This window comes from Panicum virgatum, chromosome 1N, assembly GCF_016808335.1.
Source record: "Panicum virgatum strain AP13 chromosome 1N, P.virgatum_v5, whole genome shotgun sequence".
Lineage (NCBI taxonomy): Eukaryota > Viridiplantae > Streptophyta > Magnoliopsida > Poales > Poaceae > Panicum > Panicum virgatum.
In genome coordinates this window covers 34,668,695-34,690,283 of record NC_053145.1, presented here as the reverse complement: position 1 = coordinate 34,690,283, position 21,589 = coordinate 34,668,695, and the positions used below count along the sequence as shown (strand labels likewise).

Sequence of the window (21,589 nt, the reverse complement as noted above, 5' to 3'; positions counted from 1 at the left end):
AACAACAACAACAACAACAACAACAACAGCAACAGCAACAACAACAACAGCATAACCTTTTATCCCAAGCGAGTTGGGGTAGGCTAGAGATGAAACCCAAAAGACACAAAGGTCACAGTTCAGGCACGTTGATAGCTAGTCTCCAAGCGCTCCTATCCAAAGCTACCTCCTCCGAAATATTTCAATCCTTAAGGTCTCTCTTAATCGACTCATCCCAAGCCAGTTTAGGTCTACCTCTACCCCTCTTTACTTATCGACACGCTTTAGCACCCCACTACGCACCAGCACTTTAGGATGCCTCCGTTGGACATGTCCAAACTATCTCAACCAATGTTGGGTGAGTTTCTCCTTAATTGGTGCCACCCCTACCATTTCTCGAATAACTTCGTTCCGGACTCTATCCCTCCTTGTGTGCCCGTAAACCCACCACAACATCCGCATCTCTGCTACACTCAGTTGCTGGACATGTCGCCTTTTTGTAGGCCAACATTCAGCACCGTATAGCATCGCCGGGCGAATCGTTGTCATATAGAACTTACCTCTTAGTTTTTGTGGCACCCTCCTATCACAGAGCACACTAAAAGCTTGACGCCATTTCAACCAGCCAACCGAGATTCTATGCCTAACATCTTCATCAACGTCGCCATCCTTTTGTAGCATCGAACCTAAATACCGGGGACGTGGAAACCCCCATCTTTTGTGGAGAAACTCCTTAGTAGAAATCGGGATCAAGGTGACCGTGGTGACTCGGTGTTCCTGGGAGAAACTTGATTGCCGAGAAGCAATACTCTTTGTGAGTGCTTCAACAATGTGGATGTAGGTGTGCCTTTGTGGCTAACCGAACCACGGGATAAACACCCGCGTCGAGAGTTTGCTTCTTCCTATCCTGCTCTTTATGTTTCTGTATTTTATACTAATTCCTTATGTGCCTTTACTTTCATAGAGTAGCATTTTGATAGAAAAGGCTATAGGTTGCTAAACTTTTTTGGGATAGGGGTTTCACACTAGAAAAACCGTAGTTGCATATATAGATAGCATGTTTTAGTTTAATATTGTGCAATTTAGTTGGAGCCATAGGTTAAGGTTTTAAGTTGCCTAATTCATTTCCTCCCCCTCTTAGGCTAGAGCACACGATCCGATCTTTCATTGGTTAGCCAGGGTACTATTTCCATGGCACGACATATTGACATATGCTAGCATTGCCCTCGATCCTCAGTGGAAAAATGTCCTTCAGTCGAGAAGGGTGTGGGTTCTACTGTGACATATAATACCCTAATGGGCGATGGTGAAGGAAAGAACGTGGCTTCTTTACTGCCAAGTAATTAGCTTGTCACTTGTAAGCATTATGTGTTTATGCGTGCTCACCCATTTTGAAAGGGTCTCATCCACATGCTTTTCCATCTTGGGCGCGCTTGACTCCCGCCATGGCCGGGTGCTCCTCCACCACGAGACGTGGATCTGCGACCATCACGCCGCTATGTGGCAGTTGCCACCGCCGACGAGCGCACTTTTGTTGGATGAGGTGAGGGGGGTACAAACTTGGATGTTCATCAACAGCAGCAATGACATTTATTCTCATGAATTAATTCACACATTTTCTGCTCGGCATCATTCCTCTCATTTAACACCATTAACAGCCATTCCTCTCAAACAGCAAAACTAGCCTACCCCACGCACATCACGTCGCTTGGCACGCCCACGGCCACGAGCCAGCCACTGTGGTCATGTCCTTTTACCAACTTCGCAAGCGGTGTACATACTGTGCACCATTTAAGTTGGTTATGATTCTCCTCAATTATGTATGTGGTATTAATCACCTCATAATAACTCCCTAGCATTTACTAATGGGCTTTAATCCTTTTTATTAAATTATTGAATTGGCTAAGCCCACACATATATTCACTACTACAGAAATGATTTCCAGGGACGCCCCATTTTTTTCCAAGGGCGGGTGCAAATGTACCCCGCTCCTACAACAGGAGCTGAGTACTGTAATATTTCGCCCACCCCTGGAAATGCATCATCAGGGGCGGGTGACGGCACCACCCGCCCCTAAAAATAGAGCTCATTTTCAGGAGAGCTCATTTTCAGTAGCGGGTGGTGCCGTCACCCGCCCCTACAGATCCGATTTCTAGGGGCGGCCGGTGCCATCAGCCGCCCCAGGAAAGAGGCGGCTGGTAATGCCATCCGCCCCTGGAAAGCGCAATAAATATCTGGCCACCCACCATCTTCCTCCTTCCGGCAGAACAGTGCTCTCTCAGGGGAGGTGATGTCCGAATTTTCCATGCATCATAAATAGGGGGAGGTTTTAAACTCGATTTCCTTGAAGTTGGAGGCTCTAGGAAGTAAGTAGCACCTAATTCTATATTTTTTCTAAGCTTGTGGGTTAATTTTAATGGTCAAATTGTGCTCTCATTCCTCTAGCTAGATGTAGATCTAAATTAGGTGGATTAAACATTTAAGCCACGAATTTCTTTAACTTTTTGGATAAATCTACGCTATTTTAGTTGGAGCACATGATTAGGTAATTATTTGGGCCCAATCTTTAAGTTTTAGCCTCATTTAGATGTGAACATATTTCCAAAAATTATAGAGGAGAGAGAAAATGATATGATTTCCCTCGTATATTTATACACATGCAAGATATTTTTTTCCATCCTATGTTTTCACACGAATTATTATTTCTCTTATCTGAAATTATGTGAAATCCAAAAGAATAAAAAAAATACTTTCAGAAAATGCAAGACTTTAACCCTAGAATTAACCCTTGTTCAAAGATTTATTATTATATCGGATGACATAGTAAATTGACTTTATCCAATATTTACGCTTATGTGTAGATTTACTTGGCATATATTTCACAAATTATTTAAGAGATTGTTTTAATTCATTTGAATCATGTATTGTTTTTCTATTGTTGGTGTTTAGTGATGGATAGAACTTGGATGTACAAAGCACGAAGGACGGATGCATATTTCCGTGGAGAAGTAGATAAATTCATTCAAGCTACAGAAAATCATGCAAGAATTGAGAAGACACAAATGATACATTGCCCATGCAGAACCTGCAAAAAACTGAGAGTATTCAGCAACACAACTATAATTAGATCGCATGTGTTGATTAGTGGTTTTGTAGACAACTACATGATCTGGAATAAGCATGGTGAAGAAGAACAACCTCAGAGAGAGAATTCAATCGATGAAATAATGCAAGAGCCCGAGTTTAATATATTGTTTGATGCCTTTGATGATGCTAGCTGTGAGGATGAAGGTGTTGGTGGTGGCCGTTTTGATGGTGTCGACGGGAGTCCAATAGATCTTGGCAGTGATAATGATAGCAATGAACTTGATGATGGTGATTTTCTGAGCCAGTTGTTGCGTCACACTAAAGTGGAGTTGTTGGTTGGTAGTGCTAAGGGGTTAGAAAACTTCGAGACGGTGAAGAAATCAACAGAGGAAAATATATATGAGCGGTCTAAAGGATATCCGAAACACTGGACCATTCTTTGTTTTGTACTTGAGTTGTTGACCCTAAAGGCTAAGCACAGCTGGTCAGACAGTAGTTTCAATGATCTCCTGGGTATGTTGGCCTGGTTGCTTTCGAAGCCAAATAAAGTGCTTGCGAACACATATCGAGCAAAGAAGCTTGTCAGCTCGTTCACAATGGGTGTGGAAAGAATTCATGCATGCCCGAATCATTATATTTTGTATCGTGGGGATGCTTTCAAAGACTTGGAGAAATGCCCTGTATATTCTGCAAATAGGTACAAAAACATTGCTGGTTATTGTAGCGGCGATAATCAAGGTCCAGGAGATAGGAACAAAAGGAAGAGGAAGGGTGCAGCGAATAGTGTTGCAGAGGCACCAGAGACTACTTTAGGCATCTCTGAGAAACAGAGGCGAATTCCGGCAATGGTTATGTGGTACCTCCCGGTTGCCGACCGCCTAAGACGTTTCTTCTCCAACCCAAAGGATGTTGAGCTGATGCGCTGGTGGGATTCAGATAAGCGCAAGAAGGGCGATGGAAAGCTTCGACATCCAGCTGATGCTCGACAGTGGAAGAAATTCGATGAGAAGTATTATCTAGAATTTGGAAAGGACCCAAGGAACGTATGTTTGCGTTGAGTACGGACGGAATGAATCCGTTTGGTGACAGGACTAGCACTCACAGCACTTGGCCGGTGATCTTGACGACGTACAACCTACCTACATGGTTGTGCCAGAAGAGGAAATATCTTCTATTGTCCATCCTTATACAAGGACCCAAACATCCTAGCATCAATATTGATGTTATCCTTGAGCCTCTGATGCAAGAGATGGAAACTCTTTGGAAGGAGGGTATCGATATGTTTGACGGCTTCACATGACAGATCTTTAATCTAAGAGCTATTATCTTCACCACCATCCATGATTATCAGGCTCTATTTATCCTTTCGGGATAGGTCAAAGGTAGAACGGGATGCACGGTCTGCGTGGATGAGATCGTATCATCTTTCCTGTAAGGTTCTAGAAAATTAGTTTACCTTGGCCACAGACACTTCTTGGTGGAAGGACATCGATACCGAAGTAAGAAGTTCTACACATTTTTTGATGGCAAGGCTGAATTACATTTTGCTCCAGTAAAAAGAGACGGGCACTATATTTTTAGAATGGTGAGGACCATCCAGGTTAGCTATGGGAAGGTGACAAAAGATGGAAAGAAGAAAAATAGAGATAAGGCATCCAATCGAAGGCGTACCATTCAAGAAACAGTCCATCTTCTACAAGTACTTGCCGTATTGGGGTGATCTTGAAGTCCGCCATGCAATCGATGGTATGCACCTGAAGAAGAATGTGTTTGGTAACACAATTGGGTTCCTTCTGGAGACATCAGCAAAGACAAAGGATACCTTAAAGTCACGTCAAGACCAAGTAGCCATAAAGATAAGGGAGGATCTTCACCCTATAGATAAAGGAAATGGAAGATATGAACTTCCCCCGGCTTCCTACAACTTGACACATGATGAGAAGAAGGTAATGTGCGAGAGCTTACGGGGGGTCAAAGTCCCAAGTCGTTTTTCATCCAACATAAAGAAACTAGTCTCCATGAAAGATCTATCGCTATGCGGCTATAACTATCACGATTGTCATGTTTTGCTGACGGTGTTCCTCCCTATTGCAATAAGAGCGATCAAGCCAGTATTCGAGAAGATGGTAATCACTCGGATGTGTTATTTCTTCAACAAAATTTCTCAAAAGGTGATCAACGAAGATGAATTGAATGATCTCCAAGAATTTATTGGGGAGACTATGGCACAACTTGAGATGTGTTTCCCTCCTGGTTTTTTTGATATAACGGAGCACTTAATGATTCACATGGTCGACCAGATACGTGCACTTGGCCCACTTTATCTTCACGAAATGTGGACGTACGAGCGTTTCATGTCCATTCTAAATCGGTACGTACTAAATCGTGCTTACCCTGAGGGTTCCATGATCGAGGGATACAGTACTATGGAAGTAATCGACTGTTGCCTCTGTTACCTAAATGATAAAGTATCCATTGGTTTGCCCATTCCACGCTTTTTTGGGAGGTTGGAAGGGGTTGGGACAGTTGGGAGGAAAATATTTATTGACAAGGATTTTAAAGGAGTGCAATAAGCACATTATAGCATCTTGCAGCATCTCGCGATAATGACACCTTTACTCAATGAACACTTGAGCATAATTCGTGCCGAATCTAATGGCCGTTCGGATGATTGGATCATGAGAGAGCACAAGCGTCGATTGACTGCATGGTTGAAGGACCTGGATCTACCAGATGGGGAGACCGTGGAAGAACAAACGATTAAAAGATTAGCAGCAGGCCCATCAAGCCAGGTCACATCGTGGCAAGGGTACGATATTAATGGATATTTATTTTATACTACCGCAAAGGACAAGAAGAATGTATCCCAGAACAGTGGTGTCTGCATTGAAGCCTTGGACGAGAGAACAGACCAAAGTATAACATACTATGGCATCATAGATGATATATGGGAAGTGCACTATGGTTTCAATATACAAATTCCGGTTTTTCGGTGTCGTTGGGTCAAACACCCTAGAGGTGTTGAGGTGGATGGCTATTGTAACACCCCAGGTGTTAATTAATTGTAATTAGGATTAATCACAGGCTTAACATGATCATTAGCACTAATTCATTCATGTATAAAGACATTAAATAAATTTGTCTAGCATTTTAATACATGCAATGTTGAGTTTTTTTTAAATATTTCCTAGCATGAGTCGTCTCCGCCTATGCTGACAGGAAGACTCTCTCTCTCTCCGGAGTCGTCTCAACATAGCCGGACCCAAGCCCGGGTAAAGGAGGAGGGTTGCGTTAGGTTTTGGCAAACCAGCATAAAAAATGCCACTCTAATGGATTTGAAACCCACAAGAAACTCTTTGGGGCGTAACCCTCTTAGCGACGCGCTACATCGGAACCCGGGTGTGGTGATAAATGGGCAAGGGCCGGGTCGCCATCCCCCCAAGGGCGCGTCGTATCATGACCTGGGTACGATCATAAGTGAGCAAGGGTCGGGTCGTCACCTGAATGGCGCGCTACATCTACGCCCGGGTGTAGTGAAAAATGAGCAAGGGTCTTCGCACTTCCCTCGACGGGTGCGAAGGGTAAGGAAGCTAGCCGAGCCAACTAGGATTCGTATAGGTAGCTAGAACGTAGGGTCCCTAACGGGTAAGTTGCGAGAGCTAGTTGATGTAGCAATTAGGAGGCGTGTAAATATTCTATGCATTCAGGAGACTAAATGGAAGGGCCAGAAGGCGAAGGAGGTTGAGGATACTGGCTTCAAGCTTTGGTACACGGGAGCAACTCCGGGTAGGAATGGTGTAGGCATCTTGATTGATAGGAGCCTTAAGGATGGAGTCGTAGAGGTTAGAAGGCAAGGCGACCGGATTATCCTAATCCGGTTGGTAGTTGGAGATTCGGTTTTGAATGTGATCAGTGCCTATGCCCCTCAGGTAGGCCTTAGTGAGAGCACCAAGATGCAGTTCTGGGAAGATCTAGATAGCATGGTTAGTACCGTGCCTACCAGCGAGAAACTCTTCATAGGAGGAGATCTCAACGGCCATGTGGGTGCGACTAATGTAGGGTTCGAGCGAGTGCACGGGGGTTTTGGGTATGGTAGCAGGAGTCAAGAGGGGGAGGATGTGTTGAACTTCGCGTTAGCCTACGACTTGTTGATAGCGAATACCGTGTTTAAGAAGAGGGAATCCCATCTTGTGACGTTTCGTAGTGGACAACACTCGAGCCAGATTGACTTTATCCTTACTAGGAGGGAGGATAGACGTGATTGCTTAGATTGTAAGGTGATACCTGGGGAGTGTGTTGTCCCTCAACACAAGCTTGTGATGGCGGACTTTCGTCTTCGGGTACGTGTCCACCGGGACAAATGTGCCAAGATTGCGAGAACAAAGTGGTGGAAGCTTAGAGGGGAAGCGGCACAAGCGTTTAAGGAAAGGATGCTAGGTGAGGGGCCTTGGGAAGAAGGAGAAGACGCAAATGACATGTGGCTAAAGATGGCAACATGTGTTCGGAAGGTGGCCTCAGAGATGTTTGGCGTGAGTAGGGGAGGCAAACAGGAGGGGAAAGACACTTGGTGGTGGAACGACGAGGTACAAAGGGCTATTAAGGAGAAGAAGGAGTGTTTCAAGCGCCTCTACCTTGACAAGAGTGCAGCCAACATCGAGGGCTATAAATTAGCGAAGAGGGTTGCAAAGCGAGCTGTGAGTGTAGCAAAGGGTAAGGCGTATGATGACCTGTATCAGCGGCTAGGCACGAAAGAAGGGGAGAAGGACATTTATAGGATGGCTAGGATCCGCGAGCGGAAGACAAGGGACATCAACCAAATCAAATGCATTAAGGATGGGACAGATCGACTGCTAGTGAAGGATGAGGAGATCATGGATAGATGGAGAGAGTACTTCGACAAGTTGTTTAATGGGGAGAGTGAGAGCCCTACCCTTGACTTAGATGACTCTTTTGACGATACAAACAGACGTTTTGTGAGGAGAATTCAGGAGGTAGAGATCGGGGAGGCTTTGAAGAGAATGAAGAGAGGTAAAGCGATGGGCCCTGATGGTATTCCCATTGAGGTGTGGAGATGCCTAGGAGATATAGCAATAGTATGGTTAACTAAGCTTTTTAATCTCATTTTTCGGTCAAACAAGATGCCGAAAGAATGGAGGAGAAGTATATTAGTACCTATCTTCAAAAACAAGGGCGATGTTCAAAGTTGTACTAACTACCATGGGATTAAGCTGATGAGCCATACGATGAAGCTTTGGGAGAGGGTTATCGAGCATCGCCTAAGAAGAGTGACAAGTGTGACCCAAAACCAATTTGGGTTCATGCCTGGAAGGTCAACCATGGAGGCGATTTTCTTAATACGACAATTGATGGAGAGATATAGGGAGCAGAAGAAGGACTTGCACATGGTCTTCATTAACCTTGAGAAGGCATATGACAAAGTACCGAGAAATGTCATGTGGTGGGCTTTGGAGAAGCACAAAATCCCAACTAAATACATTACCCTCATTAAGGATATGTACAAGGATGCGACGACGTTTGTCCGGACATGTGATAGCAACACCACTGACTTTCCTATTAACATAGGCCTACACCAGGGGTCAGCATTGAGCCCTTATTTATTTGCTTTAGTGATGGATGAGGTCACAAGGGATATACAAGGTGAGATCCCTTGGTGTATGCTCTTTGCTGATGATGTGGTGCTAGTTGACGAGAGTAGGGCAGGGGTTAATAGGAAGTTAGAGCTGTGGAGACGCACGTTAGAGTCGAAAGGGTTCAGACTTAGTAGGACCAAAACCGAGTACATGATGTGCGATTTCAGCGCGACTAGGCATGAGGGGGGAGACGTTAGTCTAGATGGGCAAGTGGTGGTCCAGAAGGATACTTTTCGGTATTTATGATCGGGGCTACAAAAGGATGGCGACATTGATGAAGATGTTAGGCATAGAATTTCAGTTGGCTGGTTGAAATGGCGGCAAGCTTCTGGCATCCTTTGTGACAAGAGGGTGCCACAAAAGCTAAAAGGCAAATTCTATAGGACAGCAATTCGTCCGGCGATGTTATACGGTGCTGAATGTTGGCCTACAAAAAGACGACATGTGCAGCAACTGAGTGTAGCAGAGATGCGGATGTTGCGGTGGTTTTGCGGGCACACAAGGAGGGATAGAGTCCGGAACGAAGTTATTCGGGATAGGGTCGGGGTGGCACCAATTGAGGAGAAACTTACTCAGCATCGGCTGAGATGGTTTGGACATGTCCAACGAAGGCCTCCTGAGGCGCCGGTGCGTAATGGGGTTCTTGAGCGGGTCGATAATGTAAAGAGGGGTAGAGGTAGACCTAAACTGACGTGGGATGAGTTGGTTAAGAGAGACCTTAAGGATTGGAATATCTCTAAAGAGATAGCTTTGGATAGGAGCGCTTGGAGACTAGCTATCAATGTGCCTGAACCTTGAACTTATTTCTTTCGGGTTTCATCTCTAGCCTACCCCAACTTGCTTGGGAAAAAAGGTTATGTTGTTGTTGTATTTCTTAGCATGAGTTTATACAATTCCACAATTAAATAATATTAAAAATGCATAAATATGAAAGATAGTAAATTTGTGTTAAAAATTTGTTTTGAATGCCAAATGACGCATTTATCATCCTGGAACAAATTTTCAAAGAGAAACCAATTAAAATTTCTAATTTAAACATCTAATTAAATGAAATGGTAGTCTTTGTTTATTTCAAAGTAGCCTCGTTTGAGAGTATTTTAAAATTTATTTTTCTTAAACACTAAACTTTTGACCCACATGAAAATCATAGTCCATCTAACGAACTTTCTATTTAGCATGATAAGAACGCAGGAAAGCAATGTTTATATGGTTAAAATCACAGTCAAACCTCGGTCAAAATGCTGTTTTCAGCTTTCTCTGGAAATCTTCAAAAGTCTTGAACTTCAGGTCTGAACCCTAGGGTTCAGATGTGTCTAAGTTTTGTTTTTATTGAAAACTTTCCAAAAACCCAAACTAAATGCTGTAGTACTATGTTTGTTCTCCACCTTGGCCATGATCAGCACACAGATTTAACTCTGTATGGTATTTTAAATTGGTTCAAAGTCGGGTAGTTGAAATGAGTATGCACCTTTGAAAATTCAGTTAACTCGTGTTTTTCCCCAAACTTTGGTCCCATTTATCTCCTATTCCGTGAATCATTTCACCAAAACTTCTATACAAGAAGTGTAGCCCTACAATCCATCTTTAACTTTTGTATTGATCGATTGAAACGTTGCAATGTGATTTTGGAAGGAACGAAGGCTCAACTTGCTGTCTTTGCCGGCCATGGACACTGAACCTTGGTTCAGTTCGACCGTGGCAGCAGCAGCAGTAGCTCGCCACGCGGTTGTAGGCGTGTGGCCATCGCCGTGCGCCCATTCAACGAGCAGACCGAGCCCGGCACATCTCTCCCTACCTCTCCCGAAGTCTCCAGCACCGCCAGCTCTCTTCCTCTCCCTTCTTTCCTTCTCTACCTCGAGCAGAGTCAACAAGCGAGCAGAGCAGAGCCATGGATGGCTGCCTAGCCTCCGGCCTGATTCGGCGCCTCCACGACCTCCCAATCCAAACCCTTGCGCCCAAGCCTCCCCCATCGCCTCCTCCACCTTCCCCACTAGTTACCAGAGCTCCTTCCTAGTTGAATCCACCGAAATCAGTTGCCCTACCGCCGGCCGCCATTGGTGCACCATCGAGCTCCGCCCCCTCACATCGATCCGCGCCTCCGGCCCTTCTCCACCCAAATCAACCCCCAAAATGAGTTCGTGGTGAGCTCCTCGTCCTCCCCGGCCCCTTTCCTCTTCAACTCCGGCGCCATGCTGCCGGAACACCGCCGCGCCGCCGCTCCGGTCCGCCTATGCCGCGGCGAGCTGCCCCTGCGCCGTTTTCTGTCGCGCCGCCGGCCGAGCTGGCTCCGCCCGGCCCTGCTGGCAACTGTGCCGCCCTGCCCCGCCGCCGCCCTGACCCATCGCCGCGAGCCATGTGCGCCACGCCGGCGGCCATGGCGCTGGTGGCCATGGCGTGGCTGTGCTGCCGTGCTGCTACTGTTCTTTTGTCAAATGAATTTGTTTCATTTCGTATGAACTTGTAAAATCCATATAAAATTTTAGAAAAATCAGAAAAATGTAAACTAAAGTTTGTCGAAATCCTAGTGACAAGATCTACAACTTTTCTTATAGTCACATCCTTAGTTTCTAAATAACTTTTTGCTTTAGATTAAATGTTAGTTTAAATAGCTTCTTCTTGTATCTTTTGTTCTAGAGCATTGCTAGGATTGAAACTTGCACATTTTGTTAGTCTCTTGATGAGTAGCTCTGTGTAAAATACTCATTCTTAGTTGAGGTCTATAGCTTTAGTTTTTTTAAAAACTTGTTTTTATGCCTTTATTAAATAGATGTATTTGTTTAAGATGTTATACTGTTAATCTAGGACTGAAACTTTTACAGTAGATTTATTCTGTGCATTTTATCCCTTTTTGCATCAATATTGCATTTAACGAAAGCACTTTATAAAAGTTACTAAAATTTATACAAAAATTTGGACTATATTTATGATAAAAATAATACTTTAGGATAGACTGTTTACTTGTGGGTGTATACAAGTGACTTTACATAATTATTTTTGTTTCGTAGCTTGTCTCTATAACTAAAATGGCTATTAAGTGGTAGTAAATATGAATTTATTTTATTCTTACAAACCATTGGTGCTCTAGTTTAGAATGAAGTTTCTAAATACTTGTTCTGGATAGTTATTTCATGAGATAGTTCCTTTATATTAATCCTGCCTTTCGAACCACGCTTCACCTTTCTATTACGAAGATGTTTAGACATATAGTGTGTTTAATTTGTATTGTCTCATGGAGTCGTTCAGGAAAATACTTTAGACAAGACCTTACTCGGCCTCTTCACTTTATGTAGTTGGTTTATGTACTACTCGGTAAATGATCACCCTACGTGTGTTTAGAATTGTGCAATTGCATTAACCAGCATTTCATGTGCATACGTATAGAACTCGTAGCTGAAGACGCCGTCTATGGATTGGTTGTGAAGCCCAGGAGCTAGCGAAGTAGGTGCAAGAAGAAACTCATGAAGACCCGGCCCAAGGCCGCAAATAATACTAACCCCGCTCAGCAAAAAGGCAAGCCCCGGAGCATAACCTTTAATTTCGGTATTCAATGTTTATTATATAATTATTGTGCATTTCCATTTCTAGGTGTTGATTGGAACCGTAGATGCATGTTCCCTAGGTTTCCTCAATTACTCTACTAGTGTGCAGGTCGTTAGTACTGCCATGCTTAATTAGGACTCGGTAGAAGTCGAGTGATTCCTGTCACTCGCGAGCTATAGGTCTTTGTTATTTATGGCAAAGTGGTTTGAGAATAAATCTGTGAAAAAAGAAGAATGGAGACCGGGCAGAGATGAATTGGTTCTGGATATGAAATGGATGGAAAGTAAGCCTCCGCCTGTGTCGATTGAGGACCGTACCGTTGTTGGCATTGCTGACCGAGTTTGAACAGTACTAACCACATGCCGGAAGTAGGAGGTAGTCGAAACCGGTAAGCTAAATACCTGATTTGCAACGATACTTTGAATCGCGACTTGCTACTCTGGGAGTGGAATGATGGCGGGTGTTGGAGTGTATGTCGCCTCCTAGTTCTCTAGGAGTTCGCTGTGAGGGGCCCTTCACCCGGGTTTTGGCAGGCGTGATTCAGACGTCGGGGTAATGATGGGAACGGTTGACATATGTGGTCCGGCGTGGCTGCACGTGTCGTGTGAGTTAGGTCCACCTTGCAAGGTTAAATCGGATCGATTCGCCGTCTCTCTCGGTTAAGAGAACCTTGGTCACCGTGTCACATCGTAGTAAAGAAGTGAAAATGAAAACAGAAGTATGATGAGATATGTTTGTGGTACTCTGTAAAGATTAATGTGATCAACCATGCTTGCTTTAGATGTCAGGCAAATCTAGTTGGTACTTGATAAACTTAAATTGAGCTAAAATATTGAAAGTAAGGATCCAATATTAGTAACTTTTCAGCAAAACAAACTCCAGAGTCAAAAAACCTTGCATGTCTAGATAATGGGCTAAGTATACCCTTAGTCGGGTAAGCCTTCCTGAGTATTAGTATACTCAGGGTTTGTTGTTACCCTGTTTTCAGGTATTTATTGTTGGTGGAAGCTGACCAGGATTCACGTCGGTGGGCTCGATGTGACATCCTCCCGACTTCATAGATCTCGTGGTTTTCAAACTGAACTTCCTTTCTAAATTTCCGCTGCACTTTTAACTCTGATAACTTTTATTTAAACTTAATTGTAATACTTTGCTTTGTAAACTTAATTTTGAGAACTTTAGTCTGCTTGTAATCATCTGTGCTCGTTTTCGTGCGAGACTTCCGGTGTTTTCGATCCTTAACCCAACAGGCTGTCGGATTACACCGTTTTCAGTGTGCTATAACTTGATTAACGCTTAAAATGATAGTGCACTTAACCTGATTTAATTTGGGCGGTTCTGTCACAGCTATGGACTCATGATTGTTGACCTCAATAATATTGGTTACAAAGATGACCCATGGGTACTTGCTTCACAAGTCGCACATGTTCTGTATGTAGCTGACCCCACAAAGAAAGGAAAGCATGTTGTTGTCCCAAGAAAACAAGATATTATAGGGGTTGATGGTATCAACGATGTGGAAGATAATAATTAGTACAATGAAATGAACCTCTTCACAGACATACCCCAAAAGATGAAGATTATACAAGCAAGTTTAAGAAAAAATGACAAGCCATGGGCACGCAAGGATGGCGAATCGAGAATTGTAACCAGTTCAATCAGTAGTTATTTCAAATCGGATTGCATGTAATCGTATTTTTCTCTTGTATTCTGAATACCAGACTTGTTAATGAACTATTTGTTGATGTATTTTTCTCCCTGATTTTTGAAAGAGTTTCGTTATTTTTTTCAAATTTAATACAACCTAGAACAAGGAAAATATCAATCTCAAAAACTCACATTTAGAGATAGTAGACTTAACAAATTCATAGCCTACATTACCTAGCGATAGAATACATGCATGAAAACTCATAGCGAATACATATTGCAAAATTTCAATTGCATGCCTACTACATCATCTAAGGAATATTATTCCGAAGCAACAGGTACTGAACATAGTTAACATCACCAATCTTGTACCCCAGGGCATTGTCAATGAAAATCAATACACGGATAAGACAGCTGTCTTTTGCTTCGCTTCTCCGAGGAAGTGCTTTGCCGTAGGCGGTGAACATTGGTTCCGCGGTAGGATCTGGCGTAGTTCGAAATTCATAAGAACTGTGGTAGAGCCCTTCCCTTGTATATGCTGGTCCGGACTCAGTAGAATAATAACCCAACTGCTCAACGGCCTGACATAAAATTTCTTCTAAGCTCATTGCCGTAAAAGTGTTACCAAATATATCCTGCAATGGAGATGGAATGCAAATATAATTAACTGCTTTGCACAATCAAAGAAACTATCATAATTCTTGAAATTAACAAAATCCACTTACTATGTCATATAGATTTTCTCGTGAAAGAGTCTCGTAGAGAGTAACAATATCTTGTTGATTCTGTTGAAGTGCTTTGATTTTGAACCATGACAAATCTGGAATCAGATAACCATAATTCTGAAGTTCCAAAAGACAGGCTTCTATGGCTCTTCTTTCATAAGTCATCTGAACTGGTGATTCTTTCCCATTGGCCACTATTTGAATCATGGTACCTACATCTTGTCTTGATGGTATCTCGAAAGAGATTGTCATTTTCTTGAATTGTTGGCGTTATGTGGTTACCACCTGAAGAGGTGAACCACCTACGTATTGTAGAACCTCAGTAAGCCATTTAAACAAATCGATACGCTGCATTAGAGGCAATGTAAATAAACATTAATAATTATTTTTATTACTGAGATCAAATATTGTGGATTATAGACAAAGAAATGATTCTTACTATGTCTGGAGCTGGATTGTTCTGTTGAGAACATCGCCTTGGTCTAGTCCTGTTGACTCTGCTGAAAGTGATGCCAGGATTATGAGCCTGGGGCGGGTCGTAAGCCTGATGCAGCATACCATGACCAAAGCCACCACTTGCCATATTGATACGCTGCTCAAACATGTGTATTTATTTAAAATGCACCAATATGAAAATATTAAATATATATAATACAACAATATATACATGAGTTTATTTACTAAATCACTCACTAAATTATATGTGCATCAATATATCTGTACCAAAATATAAATCACTAACTAAATTATATGCATCAATATAACACGTACCTGGATCAATATATATGCATCAATATATACATATCATTATATAAATTACTAACTAAATTAATAAATCGCTAACTAAGTGTACTTTCCATTTATAAATGGAAAGAATGAAAAAAAACAAAATATAACACATACCTGGAAGATGGCGGCTAGGGGCGCGGGCGGGGGGAGGTGGTGGCGCGGCGCGCGCGGGGGGAGGTGGCGGTGTCGAGATCTATTCTGGATGTGGCTAAGTGCGGCAGTTTCGTGTGCGTGCGTGCGTGCGTGCGTGCGTGCGTGTGTAGGGACCATTTTCAGGGGCGGGTGGTGAAGTCACCCGCCCCTGATAATGGGTTTCTAAGGGCGGGTGACAGCACCACCCACCCCTACAGATCGTTTCCAGGTGCAGGTGGTGGTGTCTCCCACCGCTGGAAATATCTCTCCTATAAATATCAAGGCGCCCAAGGACTTAGCCAAATTTCGATTTGGAATAGCGGGACGCTGGCAGGCTGCCGAAATTTCGACCCGAGCCCGCGCCGCCGCCCGTTCTCCACGCTGCCGACGCTGACCCGCACCAGCGCCGCCCCGGATCCCGTCCTCCGCGCCGCCGCCGTCCCGGATCCGGTCGTCCACACCGCCTCCTCCTAGACCCGCACCAGCGCCGCCACCACCGCCGTCCTCGACCCGCACCAACGCCGCTCCGGATCCCGTCCTCCGCACCGCCGCCCCGGATCCGGTCGTCCACGCCGCCTCCTCCTCGACCCGCGCCGTCGAGCCCCGCCGCCTCCTCCTCGACCCGTCCTCCGTCCAGCCCGCACCGTCGAGTCCGCGCCACCTCCTCCTCGACCCGTCCTCCGTCGAGCCCACGCCGTCGAGCCCCGCCGCCTCCGCCTCCGTCCCTCGAGCCCCGGCCCTTCGCCCCGCGACAGTTTAGGTTTTTTTCAAATTTTTATACATAGAAATAAATGTGTCCTATAATTCCTATATATATTTTTTACATAATGTCTATATATGTTGATAAATGTGTTCTAAAATTCCTAGAAATAATTCTTATAGTTATTTGTTACTTTAAGAAATAATTTCTATATAAGTTGATCCTAAAATTCCTAAAAATAATTCTTATAGTTATTTATTACTTTAAGAAATAATTTCTATATATATTGATCCTAGAATTTTTAGAAATAATTCTTATAGTTATTTATTAGTCTAATAAATAATTTCTATATATGTTGATCGTAGAAATTCTAGAAATAATTCTTATAGTTAATTATTTGTCTAAGAAATAATTTTTGTAAATGTTGAAAACTTAGAATTTCTAGAAATAATTCCTAAAGTTATTTATTAGTCTAAGAAATAATTTCTATATATGTTGATTCTAGAATTTCTTGAAATAATTCTTATAGTTATTTATTTGTCTTAGAAATAATTTCTGTATATGTTGATATATATCTCTTAGTATTTCTATAAATAATTTCTATAGTTATTTATTAGTCTATAAGAAATAATTTCTATATATGTTGATTTTAGAATTTCTAGAAATAATTCTTATAGTTATTTATTAGTCTTAGAAATAATTTCTGTATATGTTGATAAATATATCTTAGAATTTCTTTATATGTGGACTTAAATGACGTTATTGTTGTACCCCTATATATAAGTGGTGGAATTAAGGATTTTAGCATTATTGACTTGGAAAACCTATTATTGTGTATATATATAAATTGTTGACTTTATTATTTGTTGTGAGGACTTTATTGTGTATATAAACTCGTTTGGCCATCCTCGTTTAATGTAGAAGTTGTAAATGTCTGATCCGTCGCCATCATCCCCGCCAAGGGAAACGCCAATGACACAAGAGGAGGAAATTGAAAGACTCGCCTCTCAGATGGACTGGGGCGACGACGCCGGTGTTCAAAGTGGGGATGACGAAGTTGACCGGGATGGACAAGGGGCGTTCGTAGCAGGACAGTGATTGGAACCTATAGATCCACATCCGATCCCTCCAAGACAAAGGTTTTCATTGTCTGATTTTGATCCAGATTACGTTCCGAGTCCAGCGCGGGTAAGGACTTACAATCGAGCATTTATTGTATACTTTCAAGAAAGACGTGTAATAAGTTGATGAATTCGGGTACGTTCCATGTAGGATGCTGCGACAGGAAGAAGTAGACGTCGAGGCTAACATGCAAATGCAACAGAGGAAGAACTTGAAGGCAATGAAATCTCTGGTCCGGAACCTCAAACAACTTCCTCTGGCAGCCAAAATAAAAGGAAACGGGGTCAGTGTGGAAGAAACAAATACCCCGAAGGTCAATGGGTGGTCAACGTAATTAGTGCTGCAGGCGAGCCCATGGAGCCTCCAGAGATCTGCGCAAAGTTTAGGAACGCAATCAGTTCAATAATAAGGACAAAGTTGGTTTTGGATCCAACGATCCCCGATTAGCCAACAGTTCCTGAGGGAAGGAAGGAGGCGATATCGCAGATGTTGAGGCAAACATTTATTTTGCCAAGAGGAACTCAAGATAGCGTGAGGCATTATGCTAGGAAGATGCTGGGTGAGAGTTTCCGCCGGTGGAAGAGCGAACTCAACACTAAGTATGTCAAAAAGGGCCGAACACCATTTGCGGATTACGGGGAAATCACTCAAGCACAATGGGAAGAGTTTGTTCGGCAAAAGAGCACCGAACAATCTCTAGCGCTAAGCAAGAAAAATACTGAGCAGGCAACGAGCAATGTACATAAAGTACATCTTGGCCCGAGTGGATACCAAAAGAAGGCCGATCAATGGCACCGTGAAAGAGAGGCTGCAATAGCCGCAGGGCAACCAGACCCTTTTGAAGGCCTTACTGAGCATGCCATGTTCTGGCTTCAAGCCAGGAAGCCTAAGATAGTGGAAGGCAAGCCACATTTTGACAAACCCGAGACTGAAGCCATCGCACAAAAAATGTACGAACTTACCGAGCTTCAGAAACAAGGAAAGTTCAGCGTCAAGAGGGACAAGGACATGCTTAGTACAACCATTGGGACCAAAGAGCACGGAGGCCGCATCAGAGGCGTGTCCTCAAAGTTGACCTTTAGGGATGGATTCGAGGAGGACCGCTCTACCTACAAGAGGCATGACCGCTACAAGGAAGAGATGATACAAGCGGCCGAGAAAGCAGCGGAATCAAAGTTTAAGGAAATGTTTGCACAATTAACAGAGCAGCAATTAGGGCAAAAATGGATGAATCCGTTGCAATTGGGGCAGCAGCAATCCGGCCATATGGTGATGATGCCCCCTCTGGTATTAGCCCAGCGAATACGGCCTGTGCTCAGAGCAGTGTTGCCTCAACCACAGCACAACCATATCCGGTGGATTGCATCACAAATACTACTCCATGCATGCTGCTCTAACCAATAGGCAGAGCTGGAAAGACGAGGGAAGTTGCCAAGGCGCACGTGGATCCTGTGGCGGGTTTATTTGATGGAAAACCAAGCCCGCCCCAATATGCATGCGTGCGAGTGCAGGAGCTACTGAAAACAAGCTACGAGGACAACGAGATAGACATCCCTACTTCGGATGGGAGGACCACGCTTGGAGAGTGCATTGGCATCACCATTCTGTGGTACAAATGTGATATTGTACTGCTTGTTTCACCAGAAGGGCCGGCACATCAGACTCGACCGACTCCAGATTATGTACTGGCGGCCCCGTCACCACGAGCTCCAGCATCGCCGCCACCGGCTCTAGCATCACCGCCACTGGCTCGGACATTGCCGCCACTGGCTCCGCTTCACCGCCCCCAGCAGCTCAAGCTTCACCGCCACCAGCAGCTTCACCTTCACCGGCCCCAGCAGCTCAAGCATCACCACCACGAGCGCACACGGCACCGGCTCAACAACTTGGGTTCCCTGTCCATCAAGTTATACGGTCATACCAAAAGGAGGACTCAGATATTGTAAATAAATGGCACGCCGCAAACACCAAGCAAAGGTTAAAGGAAAAGTCAACGGATAAGGCATGGGAAAAGTCAAAAAATGTTTCAGATTCTAGTGCCACCAGACGACCGGGCGTTTTTGAGCCCCGCACTGACCACGACTTCATTAGGAAAATTGGGGTCGATGACATAGCAGATTTACCGGATTGCCCGAAAAAATTCGAGTATGGTAAAGATTTTCTACCCCACTCTTTGTTGCAAGACTGTCCAGGTTTTATAAAAAGGATGCACACTTGGTACAGAAGGGCATGTAGACTTCACATCACAAGCCTTTGGGCTAGGTACCGCCGGAAATTTTCAGATTACGAACTGAGGGTATCACTGATATCATGTTTGATTTTCAAGACATCCAAGAAATGTTCCGCCTCAAAGAAATTAATGTAGAAATGATCAGACTCTGGTGCATGTAAGTGTCGCATCCAAATTCATATCTTATATGCAATGGTCTATACTTATATATGCATACATATCTAATTAGTTGTGATATTTCGTTCTACAGGATAGTGCAACGACAAGCGGATAAGGCAGGTAGGAAGGTCGCGTTCCTTGACCCGTTAGCTATTGCTGAGAAGCGCCATAAAGGGCCAATGTTGTGGAACGACGACCACGATGAATTCAAAAATTGTAAATCTCGCAAGAAAATTAATAAAGTGCGGAAGCAGGAACATAGAAAAATCATTATGATAGTTGCTATGTACATATCGCATCAGTTTCAAGAGTGGCAAGACAGGGATGTCATATGGGCACCATATAACTTTCGGTAAGTGTAGTCTCAATGATTTGGTATAACATGCACTTCTTTCGAATATCTGACTAAGAAATCATATATGATATTTTTGCAGAAATCATTGGATTGTATTTATGATCAAGCCAAAGCATGGACGTATGCTAGTATTCGACTCCGTTGATTTCGATCCGAATACTTATAAGGAATTCGAGGACATCCTCAACATGTTAGCAAAATCGTTATCCTATACTTCAACTTCATGCTGAATCTTGCATACATAAATAACTACTTATTTCTTTTCTTTTTCTTAAAAATAGGTCTTACAGGCACTACGTGCTAAAAGGAGGAGAACACCCCCCCCCCCCCGATAGGGAAAAAATATGGTGATGCGCACACACTATCCATGCCACAAGCAACCTGCAGATTCCGTGTACTGTGGATACTACGTGTGCGAGCACGAGAGGGAGTTCAGGAGGTACACAAAAGATCCCAAATTGGTAAGCATCTACTCTTTGCTAGGATAGATGCATAACTGCATATTGTAATCTTGGAATGGATTTCTTATTTTCAGGATCAACGGCCACTCCACATGGTCCACTCCATGAGCAACAACTTTTTTTTATAGTCGACGATTTATGTCGCTTCATTTTGCATGAAGTGGTCCATATAGGTGGAGAATTTGTTCACCCTGAGCATGAATTATCACTCGACCCAAAATATGCAAGCCTCCGTCAGTGGGAAAATCAAGAACTTCGGGCCGGCTCTACTAGCGTTTCTCAATGTAAATGATGTCTGTACTCTACGCACTTTTATGATGGATGTAATCTAATGATGCATGTAATGATACTTTTATATGATTTTATATTGAATTTGTAATTAGTAATGTTTACGAAATATATTCATCATCGATCAAAAAAATCCGGAATCGAAATAGAATTGGCGGGAAACACAAATTTAAATAAAACAGAAATAGAATTTTAAAAACCTGAATCGAATGGTGCAATTGCTTTACAGATGAAAATGGGCAGGAAATAAAAAATAGAATAATTAAATACAGAGGGAAACATGTTATAATAAATTGGCGGGAAACAGAAATTTGAATGGAATTTCAAATTTTGGCTTGTCGGGAAATGAATTTCAGGGGCGGCTCATGCTTTGAGCCGCCCCTGTAAAAGGTTTTCCAGGGGTGGGTGATGGCGTCAGCCGCCCCTGGAAAAATCATTTTCAGGGGCGGCTCACGGGGTGGGTCGCCCCTGAAAAAGGGTTTCCAGGGGCGGTTGGTGCCATGGCCCGCCCCTGGAAATTGATTTTCAGGAGCGGGCCTGGTACCCACCGCTGTAAAACTTGGTTTCTAGCTGCGTCAAACAGGGACGGATCGCGCGCCCGCCCCTGAAGATGACAATCTACCCGCCCCTATAAATGTTTTCTGCAGTAGTGATTCCAACAGTTTATTCAAATTCCTTATATTTTATGTTGGCGATATCACCCAACTTCAATGCTTCCACGTTA

General features: G+C 43.5%; 1 protein-coding gene across 2 annotated transcripts; it reads left to right on the top strand.

The window, feature by feature from the left end:
- Positions 1-10,468: 10,468 nt before the first annotated feature.
- Positions 10,469-20,976, top strand: LOC120655676. 2 transcript variants are annotated; one of them, XM_039933621.1, is made up of 7 exons: positions 10,469-10,858; positions 12,099-17,438; positions 17,523-19,759; positions 19,853-20,113; positions 20,196-20,306; positions 20,398-20,577; positions 20,652-20,976. In XM_039933621.1, the coding sequence occupies exon 3, from the start codon at positions 17,859-17,861 to the stop codon at positions 18,774-18,776; it is 918 nt and encodes a 305-aa protein (XP_039789555.1). In that variant the 5' UTR covers positions 10,469-10,858; positions 12,099-17,438; positions 17,523-17,858; the 3' UTR covers positions 18,777-19,759; positions 19,853-20,113; positions 20,196-20,306; positions 20,398-20,577; positions 20,652-20,976. The 2 variants fall into 2 exon arrangements, with proteins under 2 accessions (XP_039789555.1, XP_039789554.1); XM_039933620.1 differs by having other exon boundaries at positions 12,099-19,759.
- The last annotated feature ends 613 nt before the right edge of the window (positions 20,977-21,589 follow it).